The sequence below is a fragment of the Tarenaya hassleriana genome, unplaced genomic scaffold (genome assembly GCF_000463585.1).
Source record: "Tarenaya hassleriana unplaced genomic scaffold, ASM46358v1 Cleome42, whole genome shotgun sequence".
Classification (NCBI taxonomy): Eukaryota; Viridiplantae; Streptophyta; class Magnoliopsida; order Brassicales; family Cleomaceae; genus Tarenaya; species Tarenaya hassleriana.
The window spans coordinates 823,737-844,212 of NW_010966986.1; the positions used below are offsets into that span (position 1 = coordinate 823,737).

Below are 20,476 nucleotides of genomic sequence, written 5' to 3' on the forward strand. Positions count from 1 at the left end.
AAGGGGCGGGGAAGAGAGGCTGAATTCCGTCGGAGATTTTCTGAGACAACTCGGTGAACGACTCGGTATCACCCTGAGGTTCAACGTGGTGTCGAGTGTGAGACTCGGCAATCTGAGTCGCGAGTCACTCGGGTGCGACCCGGACGAGCCACTCGCCGTGAACTTGGCCTTCAAGCTCTGCCGAGTCCCCGACGAGAGCGTGTGTACAGAGAACCCGAGGGACGAGCTCCTCCGGCGCGTGAAGGCACTCGCGCCGCGCGTGGTCACGCTCGTGGAGCAAGAGTTGAACGCCAACACGGCGCCGTTTTTGGCGCGCGTGAGCAAAGCGGGCGGTTACTACGGGGCTTTACTCGAGTCTGTCGAGTCAACCGTTCCGAGCTCTAACTCGGACCGAGTGATGGTAGAGGCAGGGCTGAGTCGTAAGCTAGTTAACGCGGTGGCTAGCGAGGGCGTTAACCGGATCGAGCGGTGTGAGGTGTTCGGAAAATGGAGGCTTCGGATGGGTATGGCCGGGTTCGAGTTGATGCCACTGAGTCAGACGATAGCAGAGTCGTTGCGGAGTCGACTCAGTAACGGAAACCGAGTCCATCCGGGCTTCACCGTTAAGGAAGATAACGGAGGGGTGAGTTTTGCTTGGATGGGTCGGACCCTCGCTGTCGCATCTACTTGGCGTTAACTTCACACACTCTTTACCTTTTCTATTATATTATTGTTATCTTAGTATTAATTTTGAGATTTTTATTATTGTAATTTCAGTTGCTAAGCCTATTAATTTGTTAACAAAGATTAAAAGAAATTTATATTTTTTTTTATATAAAAACAGGGTTGCTTGGCTTTTATAAATTCTGTAATATCTCAGTGATATCCACAAAGTTTTTGCAATAAGAGGATATTGAAATTAGGTATTGGAATATTTGCTGATGTGACCATCACAACTTCCATATGATACTTATGTAATTTTTTATCTATGCTTTTAATTATAAGATCGACTAATTACCACTCTGATTGATTCTGGTTATAGTTTTGAGGAAAAGGGTTGAAAATTATTTTAATAACTTTCTATTATACCCAAAAACATTTATTAAAAATCTAATATTTTTATGCGTTTTAAAATTATCGTTAGTTGGATATTTTATTGGGCTTTTTGATTTTTGGTGGACCAAAAATGGGAAGTTCCTAACCAGTTATAATAGGCTTTTAACAGGCCCGTATATATGTGTATATATATATATATATATTTGTATTTTTTATTTTTTTTATAAAATGTATTTTTTATTTTTGCGAGAAGAAAGCAGATTAGGGGGTGTAAAATAGGCGGGTCGGGCCGGGTTCAATTCGGGTCTAGAATTTTTCGGGTCGGGTCGGCCCGACCATTTATTTTTTGGGTCTAGGATCGATGGTCCGGAGCCCGGCCCTATAGGGTTTCGGACGGGTTCGGGCCGGGCTTCGGGGTTTTTTATCAAATAAAAATATTTTTTTTCTACATAATAATAATAATGTAAAATATTAAAAAAAGCAAACATAGTATAAAAAAGACAATTATATGATGTAATTAATTTGAAACATATAGAAAAAGAATCAATATATTCATATGTAAATAAAGGTTTAAAAATATATATATTTAAAAGTTTATACGTTTTCAAAAATATAAATTGATATATATATATATATATATATATATATATGATGTAATATGATTAAAAAACTAAAAGTTTTCGTCACTTTAAAAAGTGTTAATTGGATCCAAGATAAAGTTTCGTCATTTGGTTAAAAGATACACATATATAAATATAGAATATGTGTTTGTTTATGTGCATCGAAAAACAAAATCTAAACTAATAATAATATGAAACAAAACCAATATAGAGTGAAAAAAATATAAAACAAAAAAATTTAATCAAATAGCAAGTGTTAGATTTGATTTAGTAAAAAAATAATACAAAAAATGATTATCAAATGATGTAATATGGTTAAAAAAAAGTTAAGATAATCATAGAGAGGTAAAACTTTGGCTTAGAAAAAAGGGTTAGAAAAAAATTAATGGGCCGCAGCCCATTTAGCCCGAGGCTCAAAAGTCCGAAATTTAATGAGTCTATATTTTTTAGGTCTATATCCTTATTATTTTCGGAGAGGTTCGGGCCGGATTTCGGGCTCTGGACTTAATTGACATCTCTAGGTTAGATAAATTATTTGACAGACAATGCTCCCACGTTTTCCCGTGACTTTGCTCAAAATATCAAACTATGTCGCCTACGATAGAAGCATCGCATAAAAAAAATTCTGCGCATCCGGATTGTCGAATATTTCTATTAATAAGTTAAATCTAAATCAAATATAAAATATAAAATATAAAATATAAAAATAATAAAATAATACATGTACAATTCACATTTAAATATTTTTTTTTAATATAACTCAAACTTATAATTCAGTGTATATATATATATGAAAAAATAAAACTAAATAATAGTTTGTTATCCAAATTATCCAATCGTTACTCACCATGTGTATAAATTTTGATAAGGGATTATATGTGTATATACATATATATTCTCCCTCATTCACCACCAGGAGGCCCTCTCCGTGTCTGAAATCGCAATCAAATAATAAAAACCCAAATTCCCTCTACAGACAGAAAACAAAAAAACGAGGGTTGCATTCTACAGTAATTTTTGGAGAAATTGAGTGGTGGGATTGTTGAGGAGACGGTGGATTTGGTACGAATCGTTGGCTTTTCATCATCGGCCAAGTGCTAGAACGAATCTTTGAGCTTTTTGCTGTCAGATTCGGCTTCCCAGTTCAGATTAGGGTTAGAGTTAGGGTTTCTGGTGGTGAGAATCATGGCGGAGGTCGTTCTGCATATATACGATGTGACGAACAGCGGATCGGAGAAGACTAACAACACCATTGTTCAGATCAACAGAATCTTTAAGGACGGGATCGGTCTTGGAGGCATCTTCCACAGCGCCATTCAGGTACTCCTCCGCTCGGATTCTCTCCTGAATCTATGCTGGTTTTGTTTGCTTGCTTGACTTTTTTGTGTAAATGTACAATCTGACGGCTTTGATGTGTTCTCGAACTGGTTCTCTATCTAGGAAATGGATATGTTTTCTGAAGTTTTTAGGGTTTCTGGTGTTCGATCTGTATGATTTTTGGTCGCTCGTAGTTATTTATGGTTTATGTGCTTGTGGATTTCTGTAAGATCTGGAACTTCAGTTCCAGCGTTTTTTCTACGAACTATGGAAGTTTCTGATGGTGAAATTTGTGCGAGTCTCGTGCGCACTCGGGAAGACTTACTGCGATCAATAATTGCTGTTTACTTCCCAACATGATTCATCACTTCCATGGCAAGAAGAAAAGTAATTGTAAAGTCCACTTTTTTTCTGATGAATTTTAACGATTCGGCTTGTAAATCAGCAGAATTATGGTCCTTTAGTTGATGTTTCCAATGTTTTTTCTTGTATCATGAATATGAACTCGAATCAGAGTGGACCAATATGCAGTGAAGAGTAACTGGCTGTGTCCCTCTATGAATTTTCGCAGGTATATGGGGATGAAGAATGGTCTTTCGGGTTCTGTGAACAAGGAACTGGCGTATTCAGTTGTCCTAGCAGCAAGAATCCTATGTATTCGTATCGTGAAAAAATTGTCCTTGGGAGAACAGAGTGCTCAATCTTCATGGTAAACCAGATCTTACGTGAACTCAGCAGGGAATGGCCAGGACACTCTTATGATCTGTTGTCCAAAAATTGCAATCACTTTTGCGATGAATTCTGCGAGCGGCTCGGTGTGCAGAAGCTCCCAGGTGAGCCCATTGTCAGAGGGGTTTCATCATGGGAATGTATGCGTCTTCCAATGCTCGTATGATTGATCAGATTCTCTCGTTTCGGTTAACTCTTACAGGTTGGGTAAATCGGTTTGCCCATGCCGGTGATGCAGCGCTAGAAGTGGCAGGAAACACCGCTATGCGGGTGAGTGATCTTTCCACACTTTGGGGTGCCCGTATGTGTATATATATACATGCTAATAACCCGGGTCCTTAAATCTGTTTCAGTTAAGGCAAGCGAAAACTGAGATAGTTTCAGCTAGTAAAGTGGCTTACCGGTTCCTAGCGGGCGTAACTTCAAACGTAACCAATGGCTCTCCACAACAATCTCCAAGCAATTCAAACAGAGGGAACTCTAGATTTCAATCATCTTGGCTCAAAGGGCTCATCAGCGGGGCCAAATCCTCGACCAGTACGGATATCGAGAACAAGGGCGAGGATCCGATCCTCCATTCGCAGCAGCGGCCGGAGAAACAGAGCCATGGTTCTGATGCTCTGCTTCTTCATTGACGCTTTTTGTTTTGCTATTGGAATGGGTACAGAGCCATCGCGGTTTTAGCAAAATCTTCTTAATGGGTGTTTTGTTTTCTGAAAGTGTACATGTACTTGTTGAAAATTTCACACGTTACTTTAAGCTCTGAATTCGTTCGTATTCATATTACCCTTTGTACCGTTTCAGACATTTCTTCCGGCAGAATGTGTGATTTTGTTTTTTTTAACCCACAATGTTGAACCAAAGGGCTTGTCGTTTTGTTGCTTCTGAGTAATGGATTGCTGCATAGGTAGAGAGAATACGCAGCTGAACGGGATGGTTAATTCCTTCAATTTTTTGAGTTTTCAAAACATTATATCTGTTTCATTAAAACTTGACTTTGTTTTATAAAATTTCTTTGTATGAATATTCAATGTAAAGGTTAAATTTCCAAAACCAACTTTCAACAGTTCAGAATACAAACGATTTGATCGCAATATCGTAGACAGGGCTTTTCCCCCCTTATTCAGTTTCTGGATATCATTCGACCAAATAACCAAACCAAATACCACACCCGCATCTCAATCATATTATTATTTAAAATCAAATTAAGTAAAACTCAAAACAAATTATAAAAATATCCAAAAAAATCAAATAAAAACAAAATTTTCTTTTTGTTCAATAAACCAAATCTGATAAAAGAAAACTGCGAACATAACCGAAATCTGACAACAAAAAAAAAACCTCGATGGAATATATTTTTCTTAACACCAAACCAAAACATATAACAAAGTATCCATCCCCAGCATCCATTACCATTACCCCATGGTAATAAAGTCAAGATGAGCAAAAGGGTAATGATGTGAAACTTCTATCTCTGACCACGGCTTGACCCTCACTAGCTATGTTCATAGGATCTCTGCTCTACGTTAATTTTAACACAATTTGCATACATTTTCAAAAGTACGAGGGGGACTGTTTCATGTCAAGCAGTGTCGCTCGATGTAATTTTCTGGCCGTTTTCGTGCCGGTTTTAGCTTGATTTCGTAAAGTTTCGGCCATAGCTTCCCCGTTACTGCACCGTAAAAAAACGCCGCTTTAAAAGTTTACTATGGACAGGAATGACTATGAAAGTGATTCAACTGTGTTTCGACGAAGTTTACCAAAGAGGCGTTGCTTGTCGACGTCCCACGCTATGCCATTCAAGACATCAATGCCCTAAAAGCATGAAGGAAAACCCAGACCACAAATATTAAGTAAACGAGAGTAGAAAGTTTCCTCGACAAGAGAGAAAGGAGTACCGAGAGACATTGTTCTACTCTTCCCTCTTTGACGAGCGACAAGTGATGTAAAACTATTTGCCGCAAAAACTGGAAAATGTACAAGTAAAAATACTTACCCTGTATCCGGATTTCAACAATCCAAGCCTGTATATTGTACAAGAAAAAAAGGTCAGTGCCATTATAGGGTCGATGTGATCCATCCTAAAATGACATGTATGAGAGACAAAAACCTTAAGTTGGGAAGCAGTATCCATCCGAGAATTGATCCGTCTTTAGGGGAAATTCTTGCAATGCAATCAGTCTGCATGAAGAGAACTCATCAACATTAGGCCATTAGCTATAACCTGGGGACCATAAACTCATTTCTTCTGTCCCCATGCTGTATTTGAAAAGTAAGCAGATAACACAGTCAGTGAAGCAAAAACTGGCCAGACGGTGGTTTCCATCACAAAATTCTAAAACAAAAGCGGTAAAACATATCTCGAACAGTAAAAGAACAGGAGTTTATGCATCAAGGTTCTGTAACGGCCATCGTATCTAAAATCCGCCAGTGTATTATTATGTGTTTCAAGGATCATTCATTTTATAATACTTCCTCATCAAAATAACTAGAAGCATATAAGTATCAGCACCAGTAGGGAAATACCTGCCAGACGTTTGCCCAAACTTCTCTGTCAATATACTCGAGCTCATTAAGGTAACGCACCTCATGACCATTATATTTGACAGTATGCTTTTCAGTAACTTCATAAAAAGACGAATGACCTCAGCAAAATGCTAAATGTAAATCTTAGGACATAGAAAGATTACCTTAAACTGCTCAGGGGAGCAAAAACGCCTTTGGAAATGTATATGGGGTAAGGAACAAAAAGAGAGATGTTAAAAGGTAGTTTAGACTACTCACCTTTCAATGTTTTAGGGTCAATCCGATATAGGGTCGAAGTACCATCACTCCCAAACAGAACCTCCCCATCAGTAGCCAGTCCCCAACCATCTTCCATCTGATGTGTAAATGGCTTGACCTGCTCCAAGGGTAAAGGTAAAACTCTTTAAAAATCACTATGACAACAAATATTTTATTATATAGTTTCAACCAAAAAAAAAATTTTATTATATAGTCGGAACACTGTGGGCACAAATTACTTAATTACAGTCCTGTCAAGATTGATACAGCTGAGCTACCAGATCGGTATCTATCTATATCTTCTGTCTGAGATATGAAGGTCTTCCCGCTAAATAGCATGAAACAGAATGCAACTTCAACTCTGTGCAAAGAACTCGATTCAACTATCACAATAAGCTATATACAACCAGCCAAATAATTTCGATGACTACTATTAAATTGATTATCCTTGCCATATGAACAGCTGACAAACAAATCCTCACAAGTCCCAAATAAAAGATTATGTACGAAAAGGGTATGATGAGCACAAACTTTGCTTAAATTGTGCACGTCGTATATGAAACCAGTTTTCGTCAACCAAGCGACTTGAAAGAGCCTACAACAAAAAGAAACCAGCGTGTCAGCATATCAGTGCTAAACAGATTCTCAGTAGACCTCAACTACACAAAAGACAAATAGATTCTAACAAGTACGTGATCAATCCAACAAGCATTCCCCCTCCCAGGGCATTTCTCTGTAGATTTACTATCTTTCCCTTAAAATCAAATTAAGTAAAACTCAAAACAAATTATAAAAATATCCAAAAAAATCAAATAAAAACAAAATTTTCTTTTTGTTCAATAAACCAAATCTGATAAAAGAAAACTGCGAACATAACCGAAATCTGACAACAAAAAAAAAACCTCGATGGAATATATTTTTCTTAACACCAAACCAAAACATATAACAAAGTATCCATCCCCAGCATCCATTACCATTACCCCATGGTAATAAAGTCAAGATGAGCAAAAGGGTAATGATGTGAAACTTCTATCTCTGACCACGGCTTGACCCTCACTAGCTATGTTCATAGGATCTCTGCTCTACGTTAATTTTAACACAATTTGCATACATTTTCAAAAGTACGAGGGGGACTGTTTCATGTCAAGCAGTGTCGCTCGATGTAATTTTCTGGCCGTTTTCGTGCCGGTTTTAGCTTGATTTCGTAAAGTTTCGGCCATAGCTTCCCCGTTACTGCACCGTAAAAAAACGCCGCTTTAAAAGTTTACTATGGACAGGAATGACTATAGAGTTAGACCTTCCCCAAAGTATGAATCACCCATCTTTTGAAGAATTTCAACCTACACAAACCGAAAATAGAACTAAGTTTCTTTTGGGCATAAGGTTTAACACATGCTTAGGAATCTATTTATTTCAATCAAGCTGGTACGCCATGAATTCTGTAAAACCAATCACACAAAGGAAACCATCCTTCAAACTTAGGCACATTGAACAACGCGACATCACATATCTAATTCAACCACTACCATAATTCACAATTCACCTCCAAACTCAATATGCCACTAACCCAGAAGCCAATACATATGCTTTAATCACCCAAATTAACTATCATAACAAAAACTCTGCCAATTAACTATCAGATCCAACACTGAGAGATAAACAAGATCGCTAGTTTGCTGGTTTCATCAAGAGCATGCGATCAAACCGTACATACCTTTCCTGTTCGTAGATCCACTTTCCTCACCGACGACTATGAAGAATGAAAAGATATGGTTGGTCAAAATCGAGCAAAAATTTAAGGAAGAAAAAGCAAACAGCTTATCAGGAGAGAAATGATTGCAATTCTCTCGAAGAATGATACAATTCATCCCGTTTTCAGAAGTCGAATCACCTTCCCGTAAATACCAGTTGACTCAAATAGCGTGTCGTCTCCCGCATAGAGAAGCCCCTGCAAGAACAAAACAACAGTTAGATCGGTTGGAATTTTCAAAAATGGGACGACAATTAACTCCGAGAATCCGGCGAGAACTAGACCTGAGTGAACGCGTCAGGGTCATGAGGAAACTCCGCGACTACTTCAATTTCATGGGCAGTGCGAGAGAGATCCATCAAAGCAGAATACTCATCCAAGCTCTTCGATGGCATGGAGAAGAGGAAAACGGCACCGGAGAAGAGAACAAGAGGAACCATCATCGAGATCCTCCGGTCGACGAATCGCCGACGAGGAGGAGGAGCAGCAGGAGATTCAGCAAACTGAGCCATCATCGATCGCTTCGCTTGCCTCTTCTTAAGCGATCTTGTCGGCATTAACACACCTTCTCGGCCGTGTCGCCGCCGTGGCCTCGTCGTCTTTGGCCACGCGGTTGGTGAAATTGGCACAAATGAGAATGTCTGTTACCGTAAATCGTCAAAGTCAGAGACTCGGATTAGCCACGTAAGCGCGACTTTTCAAACCACGAGGCCTAATGGAAATAATGGGCCTAAGGCCCATTAATATTGGGCCTAATGAAGAAATTGATGGGTCCTATTAGCTTTTTATTATATTATTTTTGTACGTACAAAACGATGACGTTTCATAGAATAGTCCAGGACCTTTTGTTTGTTCCCTCGCATTTCAAAGGAGGGGACTAGAACAGTCTTTCCCTCTCTATAAATGCACCTTCTTCGCTCTTCCTTCTCTCTTCCTTCTTCCTCAGATTATTCTCTTGAACGTTTATACGCTGAAATTTCTCTCAATTTCTCGTTGTTTCTCGTGCATTCTGAAGAGGATCGTCAATGGCGGAAGTGCAGATGGCTGACGCAGAGACCTTCGCGTTCCAGGCGGAGATTAACCAGCTTCTCAGCTTGATCATCAATACTTTCTACAGCAACAAAGAGATCTTCCTCCGTGAGCTCATCAGTAACTCTTCCGAACTGGCGTATTCAGTTGTCCTAGCAGCAAGAATCCTATGTATTCGTATCGTGAAAAAATTGTCCTTGGGAGAACAGAGTGCTCAATCTTCGCATTCGGTTTTGATTTTCGTTTGTGGTGTTATACTTTGGTTTGAAGATTTGCATCCTTGAATCTGATTTTTTTTGCTTGGCAAACGCTTCTTGTCATTAAGTTTATGACTTGTGCCTCAAGTAAATGTGGGTGTAGACATCTGTGTTAGCCTAATCGGATATTAGGACCAGACTATATTGTTCGAGTAGTTCGTGATCAGAATTTGGTCAGATTCGTACCATCTTGGAAATCTTCGGATTTTAACAAGCGTGTGGCCCTCTATAGGCTCTTGACAAGATTCGATTTGAGAGCTTAACCGACAAGAGCAAGCTTGATGCTCAACCCGAGCTTTTCATCAGGCTTGTGCCTGACAAGAAGAACAAGACCTTGTCCATGTGATGCAGCTTATTCGATCTTAACCTTATTTGGTAGTTTGTGTCATTTTCTTGGTGTAGAAAAATAAAATACGGAAATTAAATTAGAAAAAAAGAACAAAAGATAAAAGAACTAAAGTAGTCTGTCGTGTACAACCTCAAATTTGGTGAACAACTTGTGAACTATTGCGAGGTCTGTAACCAAGGAGTTCATGGAGGCGCTCCAGGCTGGGGCTGATGTCAGTATGATTGGTCAATTCGGTGTTGGTTTCTACTCCGCTTACCTTGTCGTGGAAAAGGTTGTCGTTACCACGAAGCACAACGATGACGAGTAGTATGTCTGGGAGTCTCAGGCTGGTGGTTCTTTCACTGTTACGAGGGATGTTAACGGCGAACCACTCGGCAGAGGGACTAAGATCACACTCTTCCTAAAGGAGGACCAGGTACAACATATAAACCAGATTGGATGTGTAGGAATTGGGATGTTATCTGTCGAGGAATTTGATGTGTTCATGATTTTGGCAGCTTGAATACTTGGAGGAGAGGAGGATCAAGGACCTAGTGAAGAAGCATTCTGAGTTCATCAGTAATCCCATCTACCTATGGACTGAGAAAACCACCAAGAAGGAGATCAGTGACGATGAGGATGATGAACCGAAGAAGGAGAATGAAGGCGACGTCGAGGAAATCGAAGAGGAGAAAGAGAGTAACAAGAAGAAGAAGATCGAGGAAGTCTCTCATGAATGGCAACTCATCAACAAGCAGAAGCCGATCTGGTTGAGGAAACCAGAAGAGATCACAAAGGAGGAGTATGCGTCCTTCTACAAGAGCTTGACCAACGACTGGGAAGATCACCTCGCCGTCAAGCATTTCTTCGTGGTGGGTCAGCTCGAGTTCAAGGCCATTCTGTTCGTCCCTAAGAGGGCACCCTTTGATCTTTTTGACACGAGGAAGAAGTTGAACAACATCAAGTTATACGTCACGAGGGTGTTCATTATGGACAACTGCGAGGAACTGATTCCTGAATACCTCAGCTTTGTGAAGGTCGACTCCGATGAGATGCCGCTCAACATCTCTCGTGCAGCACATCTCTCGTGAGATGCTGCGACAGAACAAGATCCTCAAGGTGATTAGGAAGAACCTTGTGAAGAAATGCATAGAGATGTTCAACGAGATAGCCGAAAACAAAGAGGATTACAACAAATTCTACGACGCTTTCTCCAAGAATCTGAAACTGGGTATCCACGAAGACAGCCAGAACAGGGCAAAGCTAGCTGAACTTCTCCGATACCACTCCACAAAGAGCGGCGATGAAATGACAAGCCTGAAAGATTACATCACGAGAATGAAGGAACGCCAAAAAGATATCTACTACATCACGGGCGAAAGCAAGAAGGCAGTGGAAAACTCGCCATTCTTGGAGAAGCTCAAGAAGAAAGGATACGAAGTCCTCTTCATGGTGGATGCCATTGATGAACATGCGGTGGGACAGTTAAAGGAATATGATGGTAAGAAACTCGTCTCGGCCACAAAAGAAGGACTGAAACTCGACGATGAGGATGAACAAGAAAAGAAAAAGAAGGAAGAGAAGAAGAAATCATTCGAGAATCTATACAAGACGATGAAGGAAATACTCGGGGACAAGGTCGAAAAGGTTGTCGTATCGGACAGGATAGTGGACAGGATAGCGGAATCACCTTGCTGTCTGGTGATAGGGGAATACGGATGGACGGCGAACATGGAGAGAATCATGAAAGCTCAGGCGCTGACAGCAGCATGAGCTCTTACATGTCGAGCAAGAAGACGATGGAGATAAACCCGGAGAACGGAATAATGGAAGAGCTGAGGAAGAGGGCGGAGGCCGACAAGCACGATAAGGCCGTGAAGGATTTGGTCATGCTGCTGTTCGAGACAGCGCATTCAACCTCGACGACCCGAACACGTTTGCAGCGAGGATCCATAGGATGCTGAAACTCGGGCTGAGTATAGAGGAAGATGAAAACGGAGGGGATGAAGCTACTGAAATGCCTGCCTTGGAGGAGGATGGGGATGGGGAGAGTAAGATGGAAGAGGTCGTCTGAGTAACTGTTGCGATCAACTCATAGATAGAGATAAGAGATTTGCTGCTGTTTTAAGTGTTGTGTTAAAGCGTCTGTCTGTTTTTGTCTCGTCGCGTTAGTTGGAGGCTCAAACTGTGAAATCGAAGATGTGAATGTCGAGAGAAAGTACCGATTTCCGATTCTAAATTAATAAAAATGGAACCAAACCAATAAAAATTTAATTTAATGTAAAAATCGAAATAAAAGAGTGGTAAATGCACCCTAATAATATGATAAGTCCATTGAAGACATTAATTTTAACCTAAACAAAAACATGGTAAATGCGAAAGCAATCCATTTCAAAGTGACTTGGCGAAGAAGACATAATACCGTCTTTGTGATAGATAGCAATGAGGGAGAAAGGTACAAAAACCAAAACTGGAACTAACTGTGAGATAAAGACAGTCTTGACATGAAACACCAAAATGCTCTCTCCTTCTTCTTCAAGGGAAACCTGAACCAGACGGAGCTCCGGCGCTGTAACCACCAGCACCACGGCCAAAGCCAGGCCTGCTTCCACCGGTACCCTACACAGTCCGACCCCACGGTTTCTTATATTAGCCAACTGGTAATCTTCAGGGGAACTAGTGTGCGTGAAAAATCAACAAGGGCTGTTCAAACGAGAGATTACCCGGAAAGACGGTTGGAAATCTGCAGGGGCACCTCCCTTTTCTCCTCCAAAATCACCGCCACGAGGCCCTCCACGGTATCCATCACGGTCACCAAATCTAGGACGGTCTCCTTCAAACCGTGGTGGTCCCCTACAGCACACAGAAAACGCAAAACAAAACATGTCATTGAAGCACAGATTTAGGGTTTAGAAATCAAGCAAGCAGAACACAAAGAAAGATGTATAAACTACCTCGGGCGGTCACCAGGTGGGCCACCAAAGGGACGGCCAGCAGGTTTAGCAGACTTCTTCAATGTGGCGGGAACAACATCCGATGGAAGATTAAGATAAGTTCTCAAGAACTCAATCCCTTCGTTGGTCAAGTACCAATAGTAATGCATCCATGCGAATGTCTCCCGAACGTATTCCTTGGATTTGAAGCTCTGCATAAGTTTGATCACTTGCAGATTGGGGACATCGATCAACGGATGCTTAGCAAGGTTGAAATCTTTCTTCGCATAGCAAACTCCCTCTGCAAAATCAAAGGATCGCATCCATTAACATGAATCCATATTCCATTGAATTCAGAACACAAGATCGATACCATAAATCCAAAAGGATGACTAAAATCCTTGCCCCGACAAAAGCAGAAACCCAGATCACCAATCTGAGTAACTGCCTACCTGATCATCGTACTAGAACTCCGAAAACTCGACATAAACCAGAATGTCTCTCAAGCCTACACCCATCGTTCAAAATTTCTAAATTTCCTTTCCTCATAATCTTTTAGCCCCATGGGTTCCAACTCAGTCCTAATCCGATAGCCTAACTCGATAACATCAGCACAATTTCATATCGCCTCAAGAAAAACCCAGATATTCAGTTTAGCTTTCCACAACATCAATGCATACGCAGAAGCCGAAACAATCAAAATCCAAATACCCAACAAAACATAAAAATACGAAAAGCACGAACCTTTGAAAAGGTATTTGCAGATCTCTTTGCGGTTGTTCTCGGGGATAATCTGACCAAACAACCGACAAAAAACATCATTCAACCTCCAGAAAGAGACACCAACCTCGCCGAACAGAAACCCAGAAAAACATTGTAAACAAACAAAGCAGAGTATCGCAGACAAAGTACCATCGTTGCCGGTGAGAAAGCTCTTCCTCTAAGCGGAAGCTGCAGCAGAGACGCAGACAACGAGTTGAGAGCAAACTAGGGTTTCCGAAGAAACAGAGCAGAAGATTATTATATATATGAGATTGGGCTTTAATAGGCCTTCATATTGGGCCTTACCGGAATCTCAATGGACTTTTCGAATAGATTAATCCCATTTACGGAAATATTTTAAAGATATTTCAAATATTCTGAATATATGGGGAAAAAGCCGTGATAGAAACTCGAAACTTAAGAAGCATTAGAGAATCCAGAAACAAGTGTTCAAAGAAGAATCGCTATGATTATTGATTATGAGTAGGGGCCGACCGATCCGAATCCGTACTCAGACTGAGTTTCGGTTTCGAGTTCGGGTTTACCCGGATTTTCGTAGGCCTCTGAAACCAAACCCGAAAAAATTGACGCCCCTAATTTTTTTACTAATGTAAAAAAAAAAAAAACTACTGCAATATACTCCCATTTCAATAACAATAACAATCACAGTGCTTACTTACATACATTCACAGTATCAGTGTCAGCTAGGGAGAAACGGGATACTGTGCTCTTCATCTTAATCCTCTGGCGTCCCAATAAGTCACTCACTACATAAAACATATAAGCTCAGACTGTACATGTTCAGACAATAACCTTCAGAAATTTTGTCCTTTTTTTTCTGGGTATTAGCTGAAAACACTGTACATAATATATTCCAACACCAAATACATAATATAAGTTTATATATATATGTATATACATATCCTCGACCGCCCATGTCGCCGGACTGTCTTCCTATGTACACCAAAAAAACACCAGAGCTGCGGAAAACAGCACTCCCGGGGATGTAATAAATATCATATTTGCCACTCTTAAAAGTTCCTTCCGTCACCTGGCGTGTGTGTGTCTACCGAGACTCCAGATGGGTGAGAAGGAGGGAAAAACGACGAACAAGAAGCAAAATCAAGTTGAGATCTCGGGTTTTTCTTTATTCAGGGTTTTACTTGTTCCACCCCCAGGATCAGTTGTCTCCGAGCCAATGTCATAGCACGAAAGCAGCTGTCTCTGACATCCATCACAGAGAAAATAAAAGAATCGTATTTCGTTAGATACATCGACAACTGCACAGAACCAACAAACTAATTGTGATTAGCTGCAAGAGAAGATACTTACATGATCCTCAAAATCGGGGCTAGCGAGATTAATTGATAGATTCCTCATTAGCAGCATCACCTGCATTGCGATGCAAAACAAACAAACAAACAACATTATCATGGCTACATATTCAGAGGGTACAGTGAGTTTACCAATGGAGTAAAATGAATGGCACGGGTATCATACCGTTTCCACATCTATGGGGTCCATCTTTTTCAGCTTCTGCAGATGGTCGGTAGCATATGGGTCGAAAACACTGCCGATGAAGCTGTAAACTTGGGCAAAGTCTGGTAAAACTGATAAATGAAAAAGGACACTGTCAGGTAAAAAATGGTAAAAATAGTAAAGATGAGATGAAAGAGGAGAATATCAACAATGCCCACCTCTTAATGAATGGCCATGGTTGCCCGGTTCACTCGTGTTCCTGTTGGGTCTTGTTCTAGGAGTATTTTCGGAGCTGCTAGAACAGTTGTTAGTCTGTACTGCCCCTGCTGTATCCACCAAAACACAGAAGAAAATGTACTTCATTTGGTAAGATTCAAAGAAACCTTGTCCACTGAATGATATAAATAGTAACGGCCTCATGCATATTAAGGAGAAGAGCACCTTTCTGCTGGAGAGGTGAAAAGCTAATGGTTTGCACGTTATTTGTCCATGGAGGTGCACCAGCAAAGTTCCCTGAATTCATCATCATTGAAGAAGACTCATGACTAAACACGTAACCCGGTTCACTTGGTGCAGATGATGATTTGAAGGACCCTGAAGCCTGAGGTTGTGCTGCACATGCCAATCAAATATCAATATAATATCCACAAGTCTACAATGCCATAACATGATTTGCAGGAGTTGATCCACACCGTTTTTGGGAGCCTTCTGTGGATATGGATGAGCAGCTTTCCTCTTAGGTCGAGGGGGAGGGAGATGTTCACCAGTTCCACTCTTTTGTACTTTTAGAAAGTACTTCTGTGCATGGCTTCTTATCTGCAAAATTTTAAAAAATATGTGAAAAACAACTTTGGAATTGGAATTCCACATTTTTTTTGTTCCTCTACCAAAATGCCACCCTCTAATGTGGTTGAATATTATATTCGATCAAGTTTTTTGGGTAATCTGTCACGAAAACAAGAACCGCCCTCACTTCTAATGAATCAACACAGTTTCAGATAAAGGATTTAAATAGATACATTCGTACAGATATCAAAGGAGGGGAGACAACCCTAATCTACAGAAACATTGAGGGCCCAAAGGAAAGAAAACAGAAGGAACAAACAGCCCCGACAGACAAAAAGGTGTGACCTCATAGACAGTCCTAAAACTCAAAGGTGATAAGCACTAAACATGAGATATCTAGCAATCCTAAAATAGTTTGTGTTTCAATGCACCTGTATCACTGTCTTTGACCCAATAAAAGCTTCAATCTTCTTCCAGTCTCTGTCAAACCTAAAAGGATAGAGCAGAAGTGTGAACATTACCAAACCAAATGTCAAAGAATTAGAGATATGATGCATATAATCCTCGTCTTAGCGAAATCAAAACAGTGCACACGGCATTAAGCAAGAAACAACATCAATCTTGGTTGAAAACGAACCATAAACAGTCTCAACTAGAAATTCCTTCACACATCCTCAGAGGTTTAAAGTTCCCAACTCATGTTTGCAACATAGAATCTTATCTAGAGATAAAAGAATCTCAACAAGTCTTTCATGGCACCTTCAATTCCTATGAATTATTTCCACTCCTTACTTTCTCGGACCAAATCCACGAGAGCACTAACTTTCTCATTACATTATTCAGGTGGACAACAAAAATGAGAGCGGAACGAAATTCAAATCACAGGAAATCACAAACCCTAATCGAAACTTCAATACCATCCACCGAATTTCAATTCCATCTTCATCGTATCGAATTCCGAATCGCTCTGACTCGTAATCTCACCGAACACAGGATTGTTCTTACTCATCTAAAAAAACCCTAATCCAGCAAAATTACAAGCAAACTGCTCGATCGAAGCTCTAAGGAAACTAAAATCGAAAGCTTGCAGACATTAACAAAAAATGGTGGAGAACAGTTTGACTCACAACTGAAGAGCTTCGAGGAATTTGTCGTGCTCCGGCTCGGTCCAGCTCTCTCGGGACTTGGTGATGGTGTAGGGCTTCCTAACCTTCTTGCTTGGATCCTCCCACGATGATTCCGTCGCCGTCGCCGTCGCCGTCGCCGTCGAAGCTGCCGCGACCACGGCGGAGGAGGAGGGGGTTGCGTCGACAGTTCCGCCGGAGAAGGGGGCAAGGCCGGGCAAAGTCATACCGGTGGGATCCAAGTAGAAGCCGTCTCCAGGGTTCGGGTTTCTAGAAACCATGAAAGCTGCAGAAGAAATTTGGGATCTTCGGCTTTGGTGGGTTCGTTATGAGCCTCTGAGAACAGACATTGAAATGGAGCTTCGCAGCAGAGATTAGATATATGTATATATCTATACATACATATAATCTATGTGTATATACTATATAGGCTTTGCTTAGTCTTAGCTGATAGCTAATGGCATTGTGACACGTATTTTTACATTTTAGGAAAAATTAAAAAAAATCGATTTTTTTTTGCTAACATGTAGACCAAAAAGCCTAATAGTCAGTCCAATTTTATATTTAATAATTAAACCGATGAAATGTAAGACAAAAAAATAAAGGTTCTATAAAATTTATTTATAAAAAAAACGCAAAAACAGCCTCTATAAAGCAAATGCTGCAATCTCTATACAATTTAAAGCTCAATTCAACAGTAAAAAAATATATGGAGCATTGTCTATTAGAAAACTCCTATAAATTTATAAAATATTAAAAAAATGATTAAAGCATAAAAGGAATCTATTGAATTCTCTAAGAAACAAAAATATTGAAGTTAATTTCTTCATTTTATTTACATATACTTTTTTAATATAGATGGAAAAAACACAAACGAAAAAAGAAACAATAATTAAATTGGTCGAAGATCAACAAGGTTACTGTAAATCAACCAACCCAAGTGTATAATTAAATTAAATTAGTATTTGTTGGTTTATTTATTAATACTCAGGAGTGTTTTTAAAAACAAAATGATCAAAGGTATTATTTATATGTTTTTCAGTAAATTGTGAATTTCATGGTAGAAAAGAAATGAATGACCTTATCGTATATCTCAGTATTATATATATATATATATTTCATATTGTATACGATAGATTTATTTAACACATCTACAGCTACAACGTTGTTGGCGAATCAAATGATGCCAAAGAGGACACGTGGCGGAAATCCGGGACACTTCAACAAGATGGACGGTCCTACGGGCTCGTTGGGTGATGAACAGTAACCACACGATTCTGTGATGAGAAATAAAAGCATCGAGATATTTATGCGTGGCCCACTTTGCTTCTCCTTTTTTGTTCTGAGATATTCTTTTTTCTCTTACCTTTTTTTTTGAATTGATTTCCAACTGCATGCCATTTTAGTGAAGGACCTCTGACCTGCTTGCCATCTCATGTGACCTTGCTGTCCTGTTGTGGATGCGCACACAAGTTGAACATCAACGTGCCAAAAAGTGGTACTGGACACCGGATTGAATGGGACACCGATTTGATCTTAAATTTTTTTTTTAGAGTATTTAATTAGTTTCATATTTAACCTTTTTTTAATATCAAAAATTTGAAATTTAATGTTGTCTATGTAAAATTTCAAATAAGCTGAAGTCGGGATATTCGTGATATAGTTCGAATTAAAATTCAGTAAAAAAAGATTAAAGGTACATTCATAATCTTAAGTAATATATGAATATGTTTTTATAATTATATCCAAATTATAAGATTACTAAATCCGATTCAATATATAAGTAATCTCAAAACAGAGGAGTAATTATAACAATCTGTCCAAAAGATTTTCGAATTTTAATTGATAGCTAATGTCACATGCGGAGGTGTACCAAAACTCTCCTGGACCATATATAACGTGACACGGACACACAAGCCCACGTGGTACGATCATATGATATTAATGTACAAAGTATAATTGGTTCCATTCGTTTCTAAACGCAATTTTAGAACATACAATTTTTACGTTACAAAAAAAAAATGATTAAAAAAATTATTTTAGAAACATAAATATATTTTTTATTGAAAACCGAGTTCCAACATGATAATAATCAATAGAAACTGCATGAACATATTTTTTTCATATAATCAAGATGATGGACCGTTTCAGATATCCATGGGACATTATGGAAACAGAGAAATAATACTACTAATTGTTTTCAGATTGATTTGAATTCGGTTTATGGATGAAGCCCAATGGGCTTATATGTTTGTGTCATTGGGTTGGGCCTGGACCCGACCCGGTCATACATCGGGCTCGGAGTCTTTGAGGTGAGCTTCGTCAACACCTTCTAGTTCTTCCACAAAGAAGAGGGCCCACAAGTTGAACCAAGACTTTGGCAGTTTCCGTCGTTGACTCGTTTACTTGGCTCTTAGAATGTTTTGGTTATTCGTTTAATATATTTTAAAAAAACTATATCAGATCAAATTTTAAATCTTTTTATTTTATTTTATGAGTAATCGATTCGTAATCTAACACATGAACTTGAGTTGTATACCTAAAAACACCCTCATAGGTTAATTTTGATAATAGAATCTATTAAAACATACATTATTCTATTTTAATTCGCCCCCAAGGGTGTGAAAATGAATGTTAAAAGAGTAATTAATTTAAACGAAGAATAACGGGGCACGGTTTGTTTAAAGTCTACGTGGAAGCCGTGTTGTTTTGGAAGTGAAGAGTTCATGTGGGTCGGTCCAATTTGTGTTATAACAATAAATAACGACTTCCCTAAAAGTATTTACATCTTTTTTCTTATTTTATTTCAACCCACTTCGTATATATGACCAATTAATTGAAAGGTCCGATATCGATGACCCTAACCACATTCTCATCTCTCTCTCTCTACCGATCGAACATGCAGGTTTGTTCTCTCTCTCCTTGTTATGTTTTTTTTTTTTATAAATCGTATGTCTTGAACCGAAATTTAGATTAATTTTGAAAACGAAAACAAGTTATGTGATTGAAATTATACTCTCTTCTCTAACTTGGAGCTCGACGCTTTGCATTCTCATTTCACCAATTGAACTATTCAAATTGGATTATCTCCTTGTTATTTTTTATTCGATTGGTAAAAAAAATAAAATTTTCATGAAATAGAGTGGATGGTTTGGTTTGGTTTGATTTGTATATTTCTTACTTTATTTTAGATATTTCTGATTGGTTAGGATTAATAATAGTTATTCATTTTTTATAATTCGTTTTCCATGTAAGGAATTTGGTTATTTGATAAAAAAAAAAGATTGATTAAGTTCAGTTTTATTCTTTGATTTGCAAAATTTATATATAAAACCCTAAAGTTCGAGTATTATTTACCATTGATTTTGATTTGTGGTTATTTACAGAAAGCCGTATTGATATTAAGCATTCGTGACGAAAGGGTTCGAAAGAAAGTACTTGTGACCACCTCCGGTTTTCCGGGTATTTTTAAATAATAATAATAATAATAATTTGTATAATCTGTTTTTAGCATAATTCAACTATTAACCGATGTTTATGATT

At 39.0% G+C, this 20,476-nt stretch overlaps 6 protein-coding genes and 1 pseudogene across 8 annotated transcripts in view; 4 read left to right on the forward strand and 3 right to left on the reverse strand.

The window, feature by feature from the left end:
• The window catches only part of LOC104825108 (scarecrow-like protein 8), a 2,457-nt gene extending 1,653 nt beyond the window's left edge, over positions 1-804 (forward strand). The window contains exon 2 of one of the 2 annotated variants that reach the window (XM_010557377.1): positions 79-804. In XM_010557377.1, the coding sequence (XP_010555679.1) occupies positions 79-676 (598 nt within the window). In that variant the 3' untranslated portion in view covers positions 677-804. Of the gene's footprint in view, positions 1-18 lie in introns of both variants that reach the window. The other variant, XM_010557375.1, reaches the window with a different exon arrangement.
• Positions 805-2,568: 1,764 nt separating this feature from the next.
• On the forward strand, positions 2,569-4,545 carry LOC104825111 (deSI-like protein At4g17486). Its single transcript, XM_010557379.2, has 4 exons — positions 2,569-2,975; positions 3,544-3,805; positions 3,904-3,971; positions 4,055-4,545. The coding sequence occupies exons 1-4, from the start codon at positions 2,841-2,843 to the stop codon at positions 4,334-4,336; spliced, it is 747 nt and encodes a 248-aa protein (XP_010555681.1). The 5' UTR covers positions 2,569-2,840; the 3' UTR covers positions 4,337-4,545.
• Positions 4,546-5,032: 487 nt separating this feature from the next.
• On the reverse strand, positions 5,033-8,873 carry LOC104825110 (glutaminyl-peptide cyclotransferase). Its single transcript, XM_010557378.1, is given in 11 exon segments — positions 5,033-5,373; positions 5,462-5,516; positions 5,698-5,725; positions 5,812-5,882; positions 6,228-6,325; positions 6,486-6,603; positions 7,017-7,080; positions 7,761-7,825; positions 8,200-8,235; positions 8,377-8,433; positions 8,520-8,873. Coding segments are annotated over 11 exon segments (960 nt in total). The 5' UTR covers positions 8,793-8,873; the 3' UTR covers positions 5,033-5,278.
• Positions 8,874-9,186: 313 nt separating this feature from the next.
• LOC104825109 lies at positions 9,187-12,093 on the forward strand (annotated as a pseudogene).
• A 76-nt stretch (positions 12,094-12,169) lies between these two features.
• On the reverse strand, positions 12,170-13,803 carry LOC104825112 (40S ribosomal protein S10-1). The gene is made up of 5 exons (XM_010557380.2): positions 13,695-13,803; positions 13,527-13,575; positions 12,804-13,083; positions 12,573-12,702; positions 12,170-12,468 (listed from the first exon to the last, which is right to left on the reverse strand). The coding sequence occupies exons 1-5, from the start codon at positions 13,695-13,697 to the stop codon at positions 12,385-12,387; spliced, it is 546 nt and encodes a 181-aa protein (XP_010555682.1). The 5' UTR covers positions 13,698-13,803; the 3' UTR covers positions 12,170-12,384.
• Positions 13,804-14,171: 368 nt separating this feature from the next.
• LOC104825114 (protein REVEILLE 6-like) lies at positions 14,172-17,303 on the reverse strand. Of its 2 annotated transcripts, none has more exons than XM_010557383.1 (8): positions 16,937-17,303; positions 16,241-16,298; positions 15,716-15,839; positions 15,465-15,635; positions 15,242-15,346; positions 15,045-15,154; positions 14,877-14,936; positions 14,172-14,768 (listed from the first exon to the last, which is right to left on the reverse strand). In XM_010557383.1, the coding sequence occupies exons 1-8, from the start codon at positions 17,212-17,214 to the stop codon at positions 14,667-14,669; spliced, it is 1,008 nt and encodes a 335-aa protein (XP_010555685.1). In that variant the 5' UTR covers positions 17,215-17,303; the 3' UTR covers positions 14,172-14,666. The 2 variants fall into 2 exon arrangements, with proteins under 2 accessions (XP_010555685.1, XP_010555684.1); XM_010557382.2 differs by having other exon boundaries at positions 15,242-15,349; positions 16,937-17,302.
• Positions 17,304-19,755: 2,452 nt separating this feature from the next.
• Positions 19,756-20,476, forward strand: part of LOC104825116 — a 1,291-nt gene continuing 570 nt past the window's right edge. Inside the window, exons 1-2 of the mRNA XM_010557392.1 lie at positions 19,756-19,838; positions 20,320-20,395. Coding sequence (XP_010555694.1) covers positions 19,788-19,838; positions 20,320-20,395 — 127 coding nt within the window. The 5' untranslated portion in view covers positions 19,756-19,787. The remainder of the gene's footprint in view (positions 19,839-20,319; positions 20,396-20,476) is intronic.